The sequence below is a fragment of the Hoplias malabaricus genome, chromosome 2 (genome assembly GCF_029633855.1).
Source record: "Hoplias malabaricus isolate fHopMal1 chromosome 2, fHopMal1.hap1, whole genome shotgun sequence".
Classification (NCBI taxonomy): Eukaryota; Metazoa; Chordata; class Actinopteri; order Characiformes; family Erythrinidae; genus Hoplias; species Hoplias malabaricus.
Genome location: NC_089801.1, coordinates 52976483 through 52994801, shown reverse-complemented (window position 1 = coordinate 52994801; position 18319 = coordinate 52976483). Strand labels below are relative to the sequence as shown.

General features: G+C 37.5%; 1 protein-coding gene across 1 annotated transcript; it reads right to left on the bottom strand.

Annotated features, from left to right (window-relative positions):
* Positions 1–804: 804 nt before the first annotated feature.
* On the bottom strand, positions 805–18037 carry ercc5 (excision repair cross-complementation group 5). Its single transcript, XM_066662019.1, has 15 exons — positions 17639–18037; positions 16375–16550; positions 16060–16175; positions 15432–15533; positions 15284–15344; positions 15056–15199; positions 14561–14762; positions 12786–13802; positions 11876–12114; positions 10630–10749; positions 5501–5714; positions 4860–5004; positions 4442–4641; positions 3491–3576; positions 805–3118 (listed from the first exon to the last, which is right to left on the bottom strand). The coding sequence occupies exons 1-15, from the start codon at positions 17724–17726 to the stop codon at positions 2594–2596; spliced, it is 3435 nt and encodes a 1144-aa protein (XP_066518116.1). The 5' UTR covers positions 17727–18037; the 3' UTR covers positions 805–2593.
* Positions 18038–18319: the final 282 nt, after the last annotated feature.

Genomic DNA, 18319 nt, shown 5'->3' with positions numbered 1-18319 from the left:
ATAATATAAAATAAATATAAAATATACCTTTGTTTGTAGACTATAACTAGAGAGTTATTTAAGAGACACTGACTGTGGGCACAGATGTTCATTTGTGCAGACAGCTTGTATAATCTCCATAGATCTCTGTACACTCTCAGAAAAAATGTACGGTAGAGGTACATTATTAGTCACTAAAGGTACAAAGAGTGTAAATGTACCTTTAAAAGGTACATCAGTGTTTAAAAGTCCAGTTGTGTTATCTGAAGGTACATTACATTCTCTTCTCGAGAAGGAGAGGTGAACATTTGTTCGAGTTTTAATTATAGAACTGTGTCAAATTGGAAAAAAAACATAATAAAAGTCCTGGAGATGAAATTGGGCGCATGAAATCAACATAATTTTAAAAATCTACTATTATTATAGAATAAGGTACAATTTTGTTCCCTAAATAAATGTACAAATATGTACCCTTGAGGGTACCACCACAGTGACAAATTTTCTGACAGTATACAGATATGTCTGAAATGAAATGGGATGCTCTGAGACTGATGCATATAAGCTTAATGTCACTGATATCAATGCTAAGCTGTGCTGTATGTTTGGAACAGTAGTATCCAGTGTTGTGTGTGCGTTTGTTTGTGTGGGGGACTGGGTGGGTTTGATGTGCCCTGGGATGCACTGGCACACTATCTAGTGTGTGTTCCTGCCTTGTGTCCAGGAATTCCAAGCAGGCTGCAGACATTAGAATTAAGTGGTTACAGTTGAAAGAATTATCTGTTGGAGATTCAGAAACTTCAAGAAATTATTCATTTTACTCAGAAGTGAAAATGAAAACATTTTTACTACTTTTTTCATGATTTTTTCAGTAATAGAGACCTACAGAGCTTTTTTTCCCCTAATACAAAAAAAAAATTAGAAAAATAAGTGATTTGACAATGGACACAAAGTGGGTAACTGATCCTCATTACTCATTACTGGTATAACTTATTGTCATTTCAAGTGATGGAAACAAATATTTTCCACATTAGCCCATATGCAGTTCATCAATCAAGATTGTGTTTGGTACCTGAGGGTTCACTTGTGTAGTTTTTCTCTGGATCCAATTAAAAGAAGCGCAAACCTCACCAATTCACTATGTGCAACTGCATACATAAATCAGGGTGTTCTTGCTTCACACTGCTTTGATACACAGTTAATAATTGAAATACTTTAATGTGCAGTTATTGACACTGGCAATCACTTGTGCACACCCAGCGTATATGATCTCCATAGAAAAAGCAAAAAATGTAATAAAACACTTCGGAGTTGCTACACAGGAGCTAACTACATTTTCTGGAGTGGTGAAGCTATAACAACTAGCTTGAGCTTTGTTGGTGTGCCATTTGTCATCATGTCAATTTGTCATCCATTATAGTTACCTGATCTCATTAATATTAATATCAGGGGTCATGCCTTCCCTTACTGATATTCTGTTTTGGCAAGAAGATATGCTTGCAGAATTCTCACATTTGGAATGAAGATGTTGGCTGAATCTAAAACAACTCCCTCCACCCTATGTAATGCACAGAATAGGTCATAACAGTGTCTGCACTAAAACAGTGTATTGTATTACAGATAATACTATAATCATTTATGGAATCACTGGGCTCCATATTTTGACTGTGGGAGGAAACGAGTATCCAGAGGAAACCCACACAGACATGGGGAGAACAATTTAAAAATGGGAGACTTTTTTTCTTAAATATGAAAAGTCTGAGGTAGTGAGAAAAATTCTTGTGAAATGTGTAGAAGATTTTACTTTACATGTATTTTTAAATGTTTATTTTTTCCTGTCAGAAAAAATACGTCTTTGTCCCAAATAACATCCCGTTCCCTATATACTGAACTTCACTGTATATATAACACTACTACACTCAGACTGTGCACTAATTGTCAGACGGGGGATAGCTAAATATAAATGGTTTAATTATCCTACATACAATGCACTATGTGAGTGCAAACACTTATTTTATGGCATACACTGTGCACTACATAGGGTGGAAGGAGATGGCTGAGATTCAGCTCATGTCTTCAGTCTGAGCGTAAACGTTCCACAATCACGTCTTCATTCCAGATGTGCATGTACCACCAGCTTATCTTCAGTTAGCATGAGCACGTCTTCATTCCACAACTGCATGTTCCGCAAACATATCTTCATGCCAAAAGAGAATGTCAATAAAGGCAGGAATGACAACCCCATAAGTCTTGTAGCTGAATGCAAATAGATCCTCATAGAAATAGTCCAGTATCTAGGGTTTTTCCACAGTAAAATGACATATTTTCTATTAAAATGAACAGCTTTTAAAGTACACAGCATAGAGAAATATTCAGAAATTAATAAATCCTCATAGGCTTCTCTTACATGTTACCTACATTAGCATTGTAGCTCTAGTGCAAAACTAAAGAAGCAAACCTCAGATACTGAACATGCCTTTGCTGACCAACTATATTCAAGATAAGAGGAATTTGAGAGAATTGTATATCTACCACATTAAAGCAGAATTCATTTCACACAGGCTACTGTTTTGTTCTATTTCATTGAAATACATAAATACTTTTTGTAGTTTTGTCCTTATAGTCCTTTCTTAGCCATTCCCCTCGCACCTCGTCCACCTCGTCCTCCTCTTCTACCTCTCCCTCTCATTTTCCCCTCAAATACAGAGCGTGCAGTGATCATGGTATTTCCATAGTTCTCACGTTCATCTTCAGAGCTGGAGCTGCTGCTGCTAGACTCCGGTTTTAAAGGTTTGCTCTTGGATGGCACGGATCGTTCCTCTAAAACACCACACAAATCTCCTTGCCATTTGTTCTCCTCCATCTGGTCTTCCAGACTGTCGGAACGGATGTCGGAGGCAATGAAGCCTCCTCCAAATGCAACAGCAGGTGTCATGTCCACATCTCCCTCTTTTCCTTCACATTTCTTTCCCTTTTTGAAAGGGGATGCTACTTTTCCATCTTCCTCACTTTCATCGTCACCATCCACACCTTCGCGATCTTTCCTCTTGAGGCAGGTGATGGCTCTGCGCAGACGTTGGCTGCGGATAGCCTGCTTCTCCTGCTGCTCCATGCGGAAAAAGGAGTCGATGCGTAGCTGTGTCTGCAGGCGCAAAGAAATGTAGTTATTTCACAAAGCATCTGTGGAGTCAAAATCGCTAACGGATACATATGTTTAGTGCTTGTGTATTATATTTTTATATGCATTCATGAGAATAATCAGTAAATGCTGATGAGCATTTTGCATTCACGTAGTAGGCTAAACTCTATAGCATACAGATAATATAGCATACAAAGTATAGCACTTTGGAGTTTATATGGCCTCTACAGTAAATGTAATATGAAGCAGCCCTGAAAAGTTCAAGTTAACTGCAAGACGGCTTTTACTGATCACCTGTTATGTACTGATTCTGTGGAAGAGGCTGCCAAAGTGAAATATTTTAATGAGAATGTGCAGTACTCCATCTGGTTTTACCTGTTGATTGTTGAGCTGTTTAAGGACCGGCTGCAGTGTCTCCTCTGTCTTCCTGCTGCTCCAACCAAAACGACTAAAACAAAACTTAAAATTAGTTAAGGATATTTCCACAACTGTGAAACTAGATAAAATATTCCCTAACATACATTTAAATACAAAAACTGAAAACCAAAATTACTTGAAAAGAAAATATCTAAAGCTCCAGGGACCTGGAGGTTGTGGGTTCGATTCCCGCTCCGGGAGACTGTCTGTGAGGAGTTGGTGTGTTGTCCGCGTGGGTTTCCTCCGGGTGCTCCGGTTTCCTCCCACAGTCCAAAAAAAAAAAAAAAAAGAACACCACCACACGTTGCAGGTGGATTGGCAACTCAAAAGTGTCCTTAGGTGTGTGTTTCTGTGTTGCCCTGTGAAGGACTGGCGCCCCCTCTAGGGTGTATTCCCGCCTTGTGCCCAATGATTCCAGGTAGGCTCTGGACCCAACGCGACCCTGAATTGGATAAGTGGTTACAGATAATGAATGAATGAATGAACTATTAATTTAGTATTAGTAGTTCCATAGTATTAAAATGCTTAATATTATACATAGATGTAATTTTATTTAATTAAAGATAAAGTAAAAATTAAAAAAAAAAGTTAAAGTAAAATTAATTAAATAAAGTTTGAAAATGTCAAGCAAGAAAATTTTATTCCTCACTGCATTCGTTACAAGTTCCATCAAGATAAAAAAGCTACAAAACAATCGGAGCACCCGGAGGAAACCCACGTGGACACAGGAAGATCACACCAAACTCCTCATAGACAAGTCTCCCAGAGCGAGACTTGAACCCACAACCTCCACATCCCTGGAGCTGTGTGACCGTGCCGCCTTACTTAAAAGAAGTTGAATTAGCTAAAAATATGTCTGGATTAATTTGGATATGTAGTGTATAAAACAAAAGTTATTTGAAGGATATTCTTTGATGAGTTGCAGCTGAGGGCGGCCCCAGCTGAAGGAGCCCTCTGACTGATCGACAGCTGGCTGGAGGTAGGCCTGGGCCACAGCAGGGTTTGGGAACCCAGCATGCAGCTTCAAGTTTCTCAGCTTTTTCTTGACTTTGGTGTCCTTAGGATTAGTAACTAACAACTTCTTCTGTTGAGCCTCATTCCACCATTTGCTGTGGCAAAAAGAACACACAATTTTACTGTTGCTTCACAATAAAAGCACAAGACAAATAGTAAAAATTAAGCCTAACCACTGTTTTACAGCTAGGATTATATGGCAAAAACAAAACAACAACAAATGTTTTTTTACATTTGCCAGCAACCAGCTTCAAACCTTATTACACTTTAATTGTTCTGTACAGAAAACAGTTACTGCACCAAAGTACCCTACCTGAACTGATTGAGTGGTTCCATTCCAGGTCCAGGGAACTCATTGAGTACTTCCATGCCAGTAACACATCCAACACCTGGGATCCCCTCAGTGTAATCACTCCCAAGTAGATAGGCCAGGTTGATCAGTTTGGTCCTGTCTAGACCTACAGGATGATGTGGGGTTAATTAAAAACATACTGAACACTACAATAACTTTAAAGACAACGCTTAAAATGTTGGCCATTTACCATCATACGAAACGTAATGTGTTGTGTGTATTTTGTGTGCAGGATACTGAAAATAAAATAGATCACATTTTACTCAAAAATATTTTAAAAGAATAGTTCGGGACAACAATCAGACTCGTGCAAATTTCTTCTTATCCCACAATATGTCAGACTGCCAAGAAATGTTGGGATTTCCTACTTTAGTTATGTACTGATGTTTAGAGGCTAGCATAGCTAATGAGTACCAATTAGCATTGTGCAAACTGCATACCTTAACCATCACACATTCCCCTCAAAATGCATTATTACATATTCAGTTTGAACATCATTTAATATTAAATGATGTCTTGCTTGAATGGTTATGTTTAGGTCGAGGAAATGCCTTTCCTTTTAACCATGTCTGACGTCCCCAGGGCTAATAGTTACTACTTACCTAGTTGGTTCTGAATGTCAACATACTGAAAGTGCTCCACGTATTTGTGGTTGCTGAAGAAGTTTTTGTAGACATGGCGTCCTCCGAACAGCCAGATGTCGCTGTCGTCAGTGATGGTGCCATGGGTCTGGTCACTTCGGTCTAGAGTTGCACACTGAGCTTCAGCTTCCATAGGCGCTACCAGGAAGGGCACGCCAAACAAACGCAATAGCTCCTAAATAAAGAAAACCGAATGAGCCACAACACTGCTTGCTGGTGCTAATGCAAACTTTCTGATGAATTGATTTGAAAAGTTACATTATTTAAATAATTTATTTAATAAATTGTTTGCAGTTTATTTATTATATAATTATTATTAGCTCCCTTTTAGAATAATATACATGTTTTTGTAATATTAACCATGATAATGTGTTCAGGTATTTCATGTATTTTGATCTGTCATCAGCATATTACAAGTTTGAACCCACATTATGATACTAAACTAAACTAAAAAGAGGATATTGGTTTGTTATCTTTAATATTTGCATTAGACACACTACAATTAAAGGTAGTCTGTATGATCAGCCAAATAATATACAGGTCAAGCCCTGATGGAGTACTTCAGTTTTTGTTTTTTCTTTACGGTATTTCCATTAATGAAAAGGAACTTCTAGGATTTTATTTTAAATTTCAATACCCACAAATAAATGAATGAATGAATTCAGTACATCACAAACGCTGACTAACAGGTTTGGTTTTACAGAAAAACACTGACACTTATTTAAAAACTACTGTACAAATACATGATATTTTAACGAGTTAATAATTTGCCTTTCCCCAAAAATACTGCAGTTTAATTCTAGATATCATCTTTCATGGTAGTTTACTGCTTTACTCAAATTTTACACTGAGGTCAGTAGCTCACTTTATCAGGTGCGAGGCAGTAAACAAGGCTTTGGATTTCCATCAGCAGCTTTTTATCAGGGATGAAAAGTTAAAAATGGAAACTGACATTACAGCTTTTTAGCCTCTTTGTGATAAAGGCTAATACATATCTGGAATCTTTTACCACCTGTTGTAGCCATCTGACCTTATCTAAATCCAAACCACAAACAGCCACCCATACACAGATTACTGATGTCAGCCATCAACACCAGTTAAAATAAAAACATTGCCTGTGAGCCATTAGTGACCAAAATAGCCCTGTAGCGATTCACTCAGACAAAATGAAAGAGTGCACATCGAGAGAACAGACTACAACAAATTTCTAAGATCAAATTAGAGGATAATCAGATTTAAAGTAATCCAATCAAGAGTTCTGATTGGACCAGAACCAGATAAAGAGGAGGCTACAGTGAAATGGTCAAAAATCTAATTTACAATAAATATTTCCCAGTAAAAATATTCTGTTATATGTATGCAAATTTTTCCCCCAGCTACCCAATATGGATATGTGCTGTGTCTAAATTTAGACCATAATTCCTTGATATAGACATGTATTTACTTATTATTTTTAAAAAGCATCTTCCTGTGGTACAGCAGTTCACAAACATTTTTCTGCAATGCCCCCTTTTGGAGATAACAATATTTCTGGGCACCCACACTTAGGATGTAGCAAGATAATGTGTTGGATTTGGCAAAGAATTGTGTCTCCACCACAAGGGCAGGTTTTACTTTACTGTTAACAAGAAAGGTGCACTATGCACAGGTCACAAAAATGGCTGCAGGGCCTGGTAATCCCCTTGCACTCAAGCTCTGAGTAGGAACAGCTAGAAAAGAGATGTCCATGCGAGGAAATTTGCTTTGGCTGACTGGGTCCATTGGCTACCCCCCTGCCCCCCACTCCAACACGCCGTGCTAGCAGTGCTCAAACATTCCTCATTCACTTGCCTAACTGTGCCCTTCCTTGGTAGCAGCTTACACCACTTTGGAAACCACTGCTAAGGTACCTGACTGTGAATATCCATAGTCATTTAGGAGCCTTTTGCATACTTAATAAAATCTGAAAATGCATTTTGTTTCTCACCCATAATCAGACCTTGCAAACCTTTAGGAGTATATGAACCCATATACGGATATAGGTCAGATTATATCATATTTTTGCAATGCTTAAGAAATCACATCCTGAATGCCTTAAGCAGGTGATATTTTAAAAGTGGATACAGAGTACAGTCGCTCACCCTCAGATGAAATACACAAAAAGTACTACAAGTTTTCAGACTAAAAAAAGAATTTGATCTTCTTTCCACATGTTAAGTGAAGACCCTCATTTTAAAATGTAGCCACAGCTCATATGATCACAGGGAGCTGGCTTGCAGAGAATCATGACAGTCAATTACGACAGAGAATCACAAATCTGTAAATACCTGACATAAATGATGAAAAAGGCTTAAAGTACACAAACTGTTTAAAAATATCATTAATCATTATTACTCCTCCCTGTATATACGTGAGACACCTGATTATGATACCATAAAGTGGTAGATATTAAGTGGTTACACAGTGGTACACAATATGGGGTGGGGGTGGCAAGGGGTGCCCACTACGGAAGGCACAGAGCTATTGTAGGGTGTTGTGGAGCAAGGCAAATTAATGTGATTCATGAGCATGAACACAATTTTTTTTGGCTGTTCCACGCACATTTCAGAGTCTGGGAAGATGCTGCTCCTACTTTTTGTCTTCTGAAAAAATATAAAACATATTCAAATAAAAAGGGATTTTTCACTATGGCCAAGAGCATAATGTATCACTTTATGTGAATGATTTATTGCTTTTGGAAAAAAACAAAAACAACAAAAAAAACCCTTATGCGATTGCCAAGAGTACTTCAATTAGTCCAGCTCCGTTTAAAATCAACAAAGAGAAGTTAAAATATGTGTGAAGAGGGATCACACATGATCACAAAGTTCTCAGTAAGTCCATCAGACATCAGATATTGGGTTTTGTTGCCCCTCTCTTTGTCTGGGAAGATCAGTACTCTTTAGATGAATGTGGTACCTAGATTTTATTGTGTATTTCAAAACCTACACTGATTTTGACCAATTTTTATTTATATTCACAAATATACTCCAGATGAAACTTGGAAAAAGTTATTTGGAACATGCTCATTTCTTCTATTTGTAAACAACATACTTTTGCACAATTCAAGGTGGGACGTTATCTTCATTGTAGTAAAGTAAGATTGTCAAACATCAGATCCTACATGTGATAGATATAAACAATATCTTGCATACGTATTACAGGTTTTTTACATGTCGAATATTACACAAATTTTGGCATTTAATTTTTGCTGGACTGCCTACTGGAAGAGGCATTTTCACTGACTGACCAGGGATGTTCGATACCACTGATTTCCTTTCCGATCCGATACTGTGTAAAATTCAGGCTTTATTTATTTATATTTATTTATTTATTTTAAACTCTATATTGAGGTAGATGCCTCATTTACAATATAGCCTATAATTTAATGACACCTAATCTAATTCACTTTCAATGATCAATTCTTTAGGAAATCTTACCAGAATAAATCTAGGCTTTTCGCCTATGTGAGATTATCTCAGTGATACACATTATGACTCCAAGCTGAACTCATGCAACTATATGTTGAAGCATGTATTTATTTTGTTACTTATTTAATAACCATAATTATTAATTTGAACAAATCCCATAGCAGCGGTGCTTAGCGCCGCTTAAAGATCCACATTTTCTCCCTCTGTACCTGGATAGTGCCTGCCTGCAGCACAGAAGGACTCCGCACATGCTCCGTATACGCTCTGCCATGTCTATAGACTGAGTGACTGACTGATTGAGCAGCGTGCCGCTGCACTTATACATTGCACATTTACCTAGGTGGAAGAAAAAGTATTTTCCACCAACCACGTATCATTTAGTTTAGTGGAAATAGTTTAGTTACTTTCCACTCTGTTCCTTTTAATGTTATACATTACCTGAAATGACTGAAATAACAAAAGCATCGATACTTTGTTTTGAGAATCGATTTTAGAGCATAAAGGTCTAGTATTGGAGATATTGATATTTCAGTATCGATCCACACATCACTATAACTGACTCACTGACTCCTAATGCGTGAGTAGGAACTGTTAATTCAGCCATATTTCACAGAGAGAACTTAAGGTGGTGCTACTACACCGTATGTTGTTAGTTCAGTCATATTTCACATTCCAGGTCTTGAACTAATAAACTGGAAGGTTATTTAGTGCAAACCGTGGCTGAATCATAGGAAATAAGACAGGAACCCGCGCTGTTTGTGTGTTTCTGGGGCTGTGCTTTGTGCGACACCATGAGCATTGGCCAGAGCTTCGGTTCTCTGTTGGTTAGTTCACAATCTCACAGAGAGAGGAGGACTCCTGAATGTGTCTAATTTCACATGAGTCTGTGTCTTTGCCTGAAATACGTTAAAGGGAAGTGGTGGGGAGACATTTTGTGGGGATAGTGTGTTTACTAAACTCCATATAGCTGCGTACAGCCTCCTTACACTTCACAGGTTTTTAATACTGTCTTTAAGTCATGGGAGTACAATTATTCTTATTTATGTGGTGTTCCACTGCTGGATGCTCAACTAAATCTGTATAAATTCAATATACTGGCCTTCAGCACCTTGTAAGAAGGGCGAACAATAAAGTTTATGTGGAAAGACTGTCTTTCCTGTGTTTATTCACAAATGTATGGATCTAAGGTTATTGCAAAAGCTAGAGACTATAAGACAATGTTAAAAAGTCTGTATAGAGATTCTATACTGTTTGGCAGCACTTTCTGGCATTTGTGGAAAATATGGAAACCAAGTATATAAGTATTATCTGTCTTAGTTGTTATAATTCTTATGATAATAAATTTCTTTATACAGGTCTGTTTGTGCCTTGTATACTGTGAAAATCCTTAACAAAAAGACCATGATTAAAAAAAAGATACACTTGTGCTCTGGTGAATTTATTGGCTGCTTAGCATTGGTAAAGGTCTAGGTCCTGCATTTTAAATGAAATCTTCTTGAGTGTTTTGTAAATATATTTTCCGCTGTATTCCTTAACATTGCTGACACACATCAGTGTCAGGGGAGGTCAGAATCAGAACAGCACAGATAACAGATAATTATCAGGCTAGCTTCATGCTGTGCAGATGTGTTCTGTCCTCACCTGACTCTCTTGGCACATCTGTCCTGTGACTGTAGCTGCACTGCGCTGTTGTTGCTGTTGTTGATCGTGCAGATTGCTCTGCTCTGCCTCCAGATCTCTCTCCAACTGCACCAGCTCCTCCTGCAGGTCACAAGCAAGTATTTTAATTAGGAATACTGACTTCAATTTTTATTCGGATTGGTAGTTTTATCAGCAGTGGTGTGCAATTTTTGAATAAATTGAAATATTTATAATTTATATAGTGGCCTTTGCAATAGTTACAATATAATTACAATATAGTAATTATAAAATTACTATAAAACTGAACTAAAGAAAAAACAAAACAAACAAACAAAAAAAAAAACAACAACAGAGAATTTCTCCACAAACCGTATATACTGTTGATTTACAAATACATGTCTAGTATATAGTTTTGCCCTAGAGTCCAAAGTAGCTAACAAGTAATATTAGTAAAAACATCATAAACATTTTACCAACTGTATGCCAAAATCATAACGTATTTGTCTGTAATACGTTGTTTCTGTAATCTTGTTTAACCCTTGTCCACCAATGTACAACCTGTCTGTTGTTTTTTTTTTTTTTGTTTGTTTTTTTGCACCTGTTATTTTGAGCAGTTTTTGGAAGATTTTCACCAATATAAACAGGTACAAGAACCTAAAAAGTCTGTTCCTAGCTGGAACAAAAAATAATATGTTCTTCAGCATGAACCATAAAGGATGTGAAGTTAAAGAGACTAAAGAGTAATGGCAATTTATCCATTATCCCCTTTCTGATTACAAAACAGAAAAGAAAGTTGCAAGGAAATAAAAACAGGAAATTGCTCAGTTTTTCTGTGACTGTGGTCAATATGACTCAAGGCACATTCACATTTGTTTTCTCTGCTGCCCTCACTGGAACCACACTCCAAAAAAACACTCACTTTAAACTAAGACTTTAATCATTTTCACATATCCTATCACAACAATCTGAACCTGCTGTAAACAGTGGATAAACCATGACACTTTCCTGACTCTGTCCATTTATTTATGGCTCCAGTGCTGTCCAGGTTTAAAAATATACAAACTTTGAAAATCTGTAAAAGGCAAATTCATTAAATAGCTAAAATCATTAATAGTTATATGAATTTACTTCCATAATTGTGTCCATAAGACACGAAACTCATCTTGGTGGCTGCAGTAAATAAAAGAGAGTAAAGGTAATTTAAGTGTAAAAACTCTAACAGCCTTAAATGTAATGAGGAATGTACCATGTCAATATTATCCCATCGACTGGAAACAGGCACAATTGTGTCTTCTTGAGAAGACTCTGTTTCTTGCTGCTTCACGTCACTCTTGAAGGATCTGTCACTTGAATCTTCCTCTTTTGTCACCTCCACCTCGTCCTCCTTACTGATATCTAGTTGACTGGTTAACTGTTCTTCAACTTTGGTTTCTGATTCATCCAATTCAGTCACCTCCTCCCCTTCTGAGACCTCTATAAAGTCCTCTGTAAGAGCAATAGACAAAGACAACTTACTATGAACTTGATCTATTCATAACAATACTGTACCCTAGGCTCACACAGCAGCATGAGATCTCAATAAGCCTTTAAACCTGGTCAAATCCAAATAGAAAGTGTTACAACAACTTAAACTTGTTTGAGTAAGTTTTATAGATGTTTATCTCACTTGACATTAAATGAACACTAGGATTTGGTATTTTTGCCCCTACAGTTGCAGTGTGTAATTCACTTTTAGAGCACTGTCCTAGGAACAAGGGGGAGGCAGAGGGAGTGGGGTTGTTTCCTACCTTCCTCCAAAAGTTACACACTGAAGTTTCTGCAGGGTCTACTACAGGTCGGTGAAACGTTACAATGATTTTGAAGCTGTAATTTTAAGGTAAGTAATACTACCTAGTGTTCCTTTAATGGCTTATGTAGGTGTTATGTAGAATTATGAATAATAATTTACTGTAAACAATACTGCGTACAGTTAATTTTTTGTCCAACACAAAAAGGAACTGAATAATAATAAATCAATAATAAAGAACTGGACTCCTTGATATTTTGTAATTAATAATTATGCTAGCTAATATACTCATTGCATGTTTATTATTATTAGCTTGAAATGTAACTTGTAATTAGTATTAATTTTATGTAAACTCTTTAGACCTTTATACCTTCAGAGCTGATGTCCTCTTCACTCTTTACCATGACTTGCCCTTTCTCCTCCTCTTTCTGCTCTTTTATATTAATGTCTGAAGACAGCTGGTCAGTCTTCAAGCATCCTTCTTGGAAATAGATTTTCTCAGAAACATAACTTTCTTGACATGTTTCTTTTTGACCGAGGAGTGAAGCATGGTGCTGGGAGTGACTTGTACCTGTCTGGGGTTTGGGTTTAATTTCTTCCTCTGACTCATCTGAGGAGGAAATAATTTGTCTTTGGACATCTTCTAGACTATTCTTCTCTCCTTCTCTGCATTGTTGTTTTCCTTTTTCTTCAGTGAGCAAAGCAGATCTGAAAGCTTTGCTTCTCATTCCAACTACCTTTTCTATTTCCTCTTCTTCAGAGCTGCTCAAGTGACTCTGCTCTTCTGTGTGTTTACCATCATATTCTCCCAAAGACATCTTAATGGCCAGCAGGGTTTGTGGAGAAACCCCACCTCCACCTTCTTCATGAGTCTCAGCCAAGGAATGTACAGTGCCTTCCTCCCCCTCCTCATCATCCTCTGAGCTGGTGATGATGACATACTTTTTCATTTCAGTTTGATTGCCTTTAGATTCTGAATCACCCTCCATCATAGCTCTTTGAATGGCCTCTAAAGTACGAGGCGACACACTTCCATTTTCAACCTGGGAAGATGTTGCTCTGCTTTCTTGGACAGTTTTGTTGGAAACACCTTCATCTTCATCAGAGCTGGTGTCCATCATGGCCGCCTGAATGGCCTGAAGAGTTCGTGGAGAAGGGGGGGCTCCATCCTCCACAGTAAGTGTTGGTTTGGGGGTTGTAGATAAGGAAGAAGAAGAAGTAGATGAAGATGGATCATGTCCCATATCATCTGATATGATATCATCTGATACTGGGCGCCACAGGGGCTCAGGTCTTTCTTTTGGCCTCCCTCTCCTTGACCATGGGCCACCTGACCAAGCAGTTGCAGCTGCCTGGTTTTCAGGGGCCTTCACAGTCTTTTGTGGCCCTGTAAATGTATAACAAACTCTTAATATGTCTATAAAATATTTTCTTACATTTCCTTTCAAAAGTGATTTAGTCAGTTAATTTTGCTTCAGGAATCACACACACACTGACAACTCCAGCTCCTCCCAAAGGTACTGGATGGAGCTATGGTTAGGGTCACTCAAAATAAATAAATAAATAAAAATAAAAACACTGTTTCATAGCTCCTAAGCCCAATTATAGCGCAATTTATATCCCTCTAGCTTTCACTTGACAATAATCCCAGTGATATAAAGCTCGTGTGCAGCCTTCCCTTTCATTTTACGCTTTTCTGCACAACTGTTGGTCTTTGTTTATAATGTGTGCCCTTCAAAGGAAGTAAATTCACTACCTGTTGCACCGTGCCGCCCCCAATACATTTTATCATTTTTATTTTAAAGTCCTGCTGTAAAGCACTTTGAGCTGCATTTATATATAAAAGGTGATATACAAATGAAATATTATTATTATTATTATTATTATATAGACCATTCAGTGTCTGAAATTTGCTTTTTTGCACTGGACAGCTGAATAAAAACAAAGCTAAAATAAAAATTGGTCAAACCTAATCAATAAAAATATGTCATAATATGTCAGAAAGCACATATTTGAACCCAGTTAAAAGCTCCCATTATGTGTTAGCTACATTAACCTCTTAGCTGATTGGCTACGTTTGGGATAAGAATAAACTGAATCTTTACAAAACAACTGCTTTAATAAGTCCCGCAGTAGTCCTCTGACCTTTGATGAGAATGTAATGGGAGGAGTCCTCAGAGACGAGGCGCCGGGTCTCCACATTGTGTTCACCACTCTGGCTGTAAAGCTCCTCCCCAGCTCCAGAGCTCCTCTGGCTCATCTCCTTCTCAACACCCTCCAGGCGCTGGTTCAGCTTATTCCTCTGCAGCAGCCCGGCCAGCTGGTACTGAGAGAAGTCCCCTGATCTCTGTGGGAAATCTAATGTTACTATTCAACATTAAGGGGTCATCTACACTATCACTCAAAGACTTCAAATCACTAGCCATAATGGTAATTATTAATCTCTAAAATGTAGACTTAAATATAAATTAACTAAAAGACAACAGTCTGTAATTTTAGAATTACAAAGTGCTCTTGTATGGTCAGCGTAGCTAAAATAAAAAAAGACAATGAGTGTAGATACAAGTCTAATTCAGTGATCACTCTGTGTATAACTGAATAATGCTCAACAAACTTGTTCTAGTGCCATAAAAGCAGTACCTCAGGAGGTTTGTGATACATTGTGCGTCTTCTCTTGGCAAACTCTTTCATCTCTTTCAGGATCTCATGTTTGATTTCCGGTGATAAGAGGGAAAACTCTTCTGAGTTTATATCTACGGAATTGGGATTGTCATAGTAGTCCTCCTGTAAAAAATATATAAAAATAGAGGATATTTTAATCCTAAGGTGTTTACACTACATGTGTTACATCAACAAGCTTTATCTCACCTGAAATTGGAGGCAAGCTTCTGGCATCTTTTCCCCTTCTCTCTCAACATCTTCATCAGAGCTAAGATGATGTTCAGGAAAAGAAAGGGTTATTCCAAATACATAAGGTCAAATAGTAAAATACATAAACCCTGACCTTATTTCTTACCTGCTCCTGTCTTTCTCCTCTACAGGAGGCAGTGCTGGTAAAATGTACATGTCATCCTCTTCATCTCTTCGAACTGCGGAGATACTGGATATTTTCTCTTGACTGTTAAAAATAAAAAGACATGCATGCTGTGTGATAAACTTTTGCCTGTATATTTACGTCTTTTTTACTAGGTGGTCAAATGTTTGTGGACTCTAAATCATCCAGACTTTTTTCTGATATTAAGAAAACTGATCTCAGAAGTATCTCTATTCTTTTGGGAAAGGCTTTACAATAGAGGCGGGAACATGTCTATTAAGATTTAATGGCATTCAACCACAAGAGCATTAGCTGTGGATCATAAATACCACTTCAACTCATCAAAATTGACTGAAAACTGTTCCATCACTTCAAAGAAAGTTGCCCTGCTCCACAGCCTAGTGCTGAGGCAGGGTTATGCTCCTCTAGTGAGTACTAGGCTCTGTACAGCTGCTCCAGAGTGCTGTATTCTATTGGTCAATACTTTCAGCCAATTGAATGTCTGTGCCCACAATGGGTGCCCCTTAAAGTAGCTGGATTTGCTAGCTATAAGGGATACCTACAAACTTTAGGACATAGTGGTCAAAATATATTCGTACTGCGTCCTGACCTGCGGTCCCCTAGGGCAGCTTTGATGGCCTGTCTCTTAAGGAAGGTCCTCAGGAGTTTTTCATTGGTCTGCTTTGATTCACGAGCCATCTCTTCCTTCCTCTGTCTCCTGATGGCCTGCAGGACAATAATGTTTATTTGGTGCAGCATATCTAATTTGAGAATTCATTTTCAGTACTTGAAACCATTCAGAAATATCATATATATCACTCTTCTAAATATTAAAAAGGGTTTGTTTTATTTTGGCTAAGGACAACTAATTAAAACACCAAAGATGGGCAGTAAATAGAGATTACAGTTCAGAACTTTTACTCACAAGTGTCTGCTTCTTAAGAAGTGGTGCATCACCATCGTACACAAAGATGGGCCTGATTTTGAAAAAGAGCAACTTGCACAGACGGTTAAACAATGTGAGAAGGTGGGCATTCTGGACACTGTTACCATCTCGATCTCGCAACCCCTTAACTGCCTGGTTGAGCCAGATACTAATATCTGTGGATCAGTTCATTAAGGATGCCAAAGAGATACACACCACTAAACAACAGAAGGCACTGTTTGCATAATAATGCAATTAAAAAAACCTAAATATTATGTGATCATTATTATTTTCTTTTTTAATCACACAATATAAAAGTGTTTTAAACAAGAATATAACATATAGGAAATTACATGTCATAGTACTTCTGAGCGTAGATTAACGTTTTATCTTTATAGTCTATTAGTGTTGCATTAATAATGTTCTACACCAGATAATGATCCTCCACAATCTATAAGTGATCCTTGGCAATTGCAGTAACCAAGTTGTCTGGCTGGACAATAATGCTTCAACAGTCAGTAAGAATTATGAAGGTAGGCCATTAGGAGCTTTCCAAGTCATAAAATTTCCAATATATTTGAAATGGATTCACACACAGAACTATCGGTTAATTTATTTGGTTTACTTGCCTAATTATAGTCTCATTCATAAAATGGTGGACAATATGAACATATTGTATCATTATTCTGACTTTATTATTTTAATAAACGATATGCTTTTCAGAGTACATCATGGATACTTTAAAAGCCAGATTCTATGGATATTTCATATCCAGATTCTATGTAACCCTGATTAACTTAATTCAGTACAGCACAGGTGCCAGCTTTTGACTGAAAGCACTCTTTTCAATCAAATTTGAATTCACTTTATGTCAATGACGACTTTGTAGGCTTATATCAAAGGTATTCTAATATGATATTTTTGCCAAATCGCCAACCTGCAGCTTGCTGGCACATCAGAATGATGCTCATTTTCACCACTTAATAGAAAAATGATTTCTTCTCATAATATTGAGAATGTTTCCCAAAATAATGACTCAGCACCTTAAAATATCATAATTTTGGTTTAAGTTCTCATAATAATGAGAAGATTTCTCATAGGTATGGCATTGTATCTCAATAACTAGAAAGGATAGTATAATCTATTTTATATAGTCACAACAAAGACAATTATCAGAGAGGTTCATACGTTTAAAAGCAGGTGAAGAGTGAGTAATGTAGAACGGACAAAGTGAGGGTCTGGAAAGAAGACAGTTAAAGGATACCGACTGCGAGGATCTTTCCCTCCAGAGTTTCAGGGTTGATGGGTTTCCCTGTGCTCTCCAGCAGCTTCCACAAGCCGTGAACTCCCATTAAGCTCCTCCACACTCACACAAACACAAAGGAACTGGGCGGAATTAACTATGAACTTAGACTCAAGTCCGTCCTAGTGCACTGCTGTGTGTTAAATCCATGACTGCAGTTGCACTCTATGGTTTTGTGACAGGACACTGAACTCAAGACAGGTTTTTATAACAATACTGGGTCACTCTTAGAAGCTACGCGCTGCTCCTCTGCTGTGGTATTTATTTGTCTCAGCTGATGCGTTCTGAAGCGGACTGAAACAACTTTTACAACTTCATTTTTTAACATTAAATACATATCATCGGCTACTCACCAGCGACCCTCTCCGCGGAAAAACCTCTCGGAAACACGAAACGAAAAAATAAGTTCCGACAGTGACAGACATTCCGGTTCTTTTCAGTGAGTCAGATAAAGTGACTCGGTTTATACGTAAGAGCTGATTCTCAGCTTTCTCAAATGACTCCAAATTCATTTGCTGAGGTATTTTTATTTTCCTTTTGTTTACATAGTCATGTTAGCGGCATTACTTATAAATGGATATTAAAATTTTAGTATGCCTTCTTATTAATGATACAATGATACATAAAATCATCATGTCATTA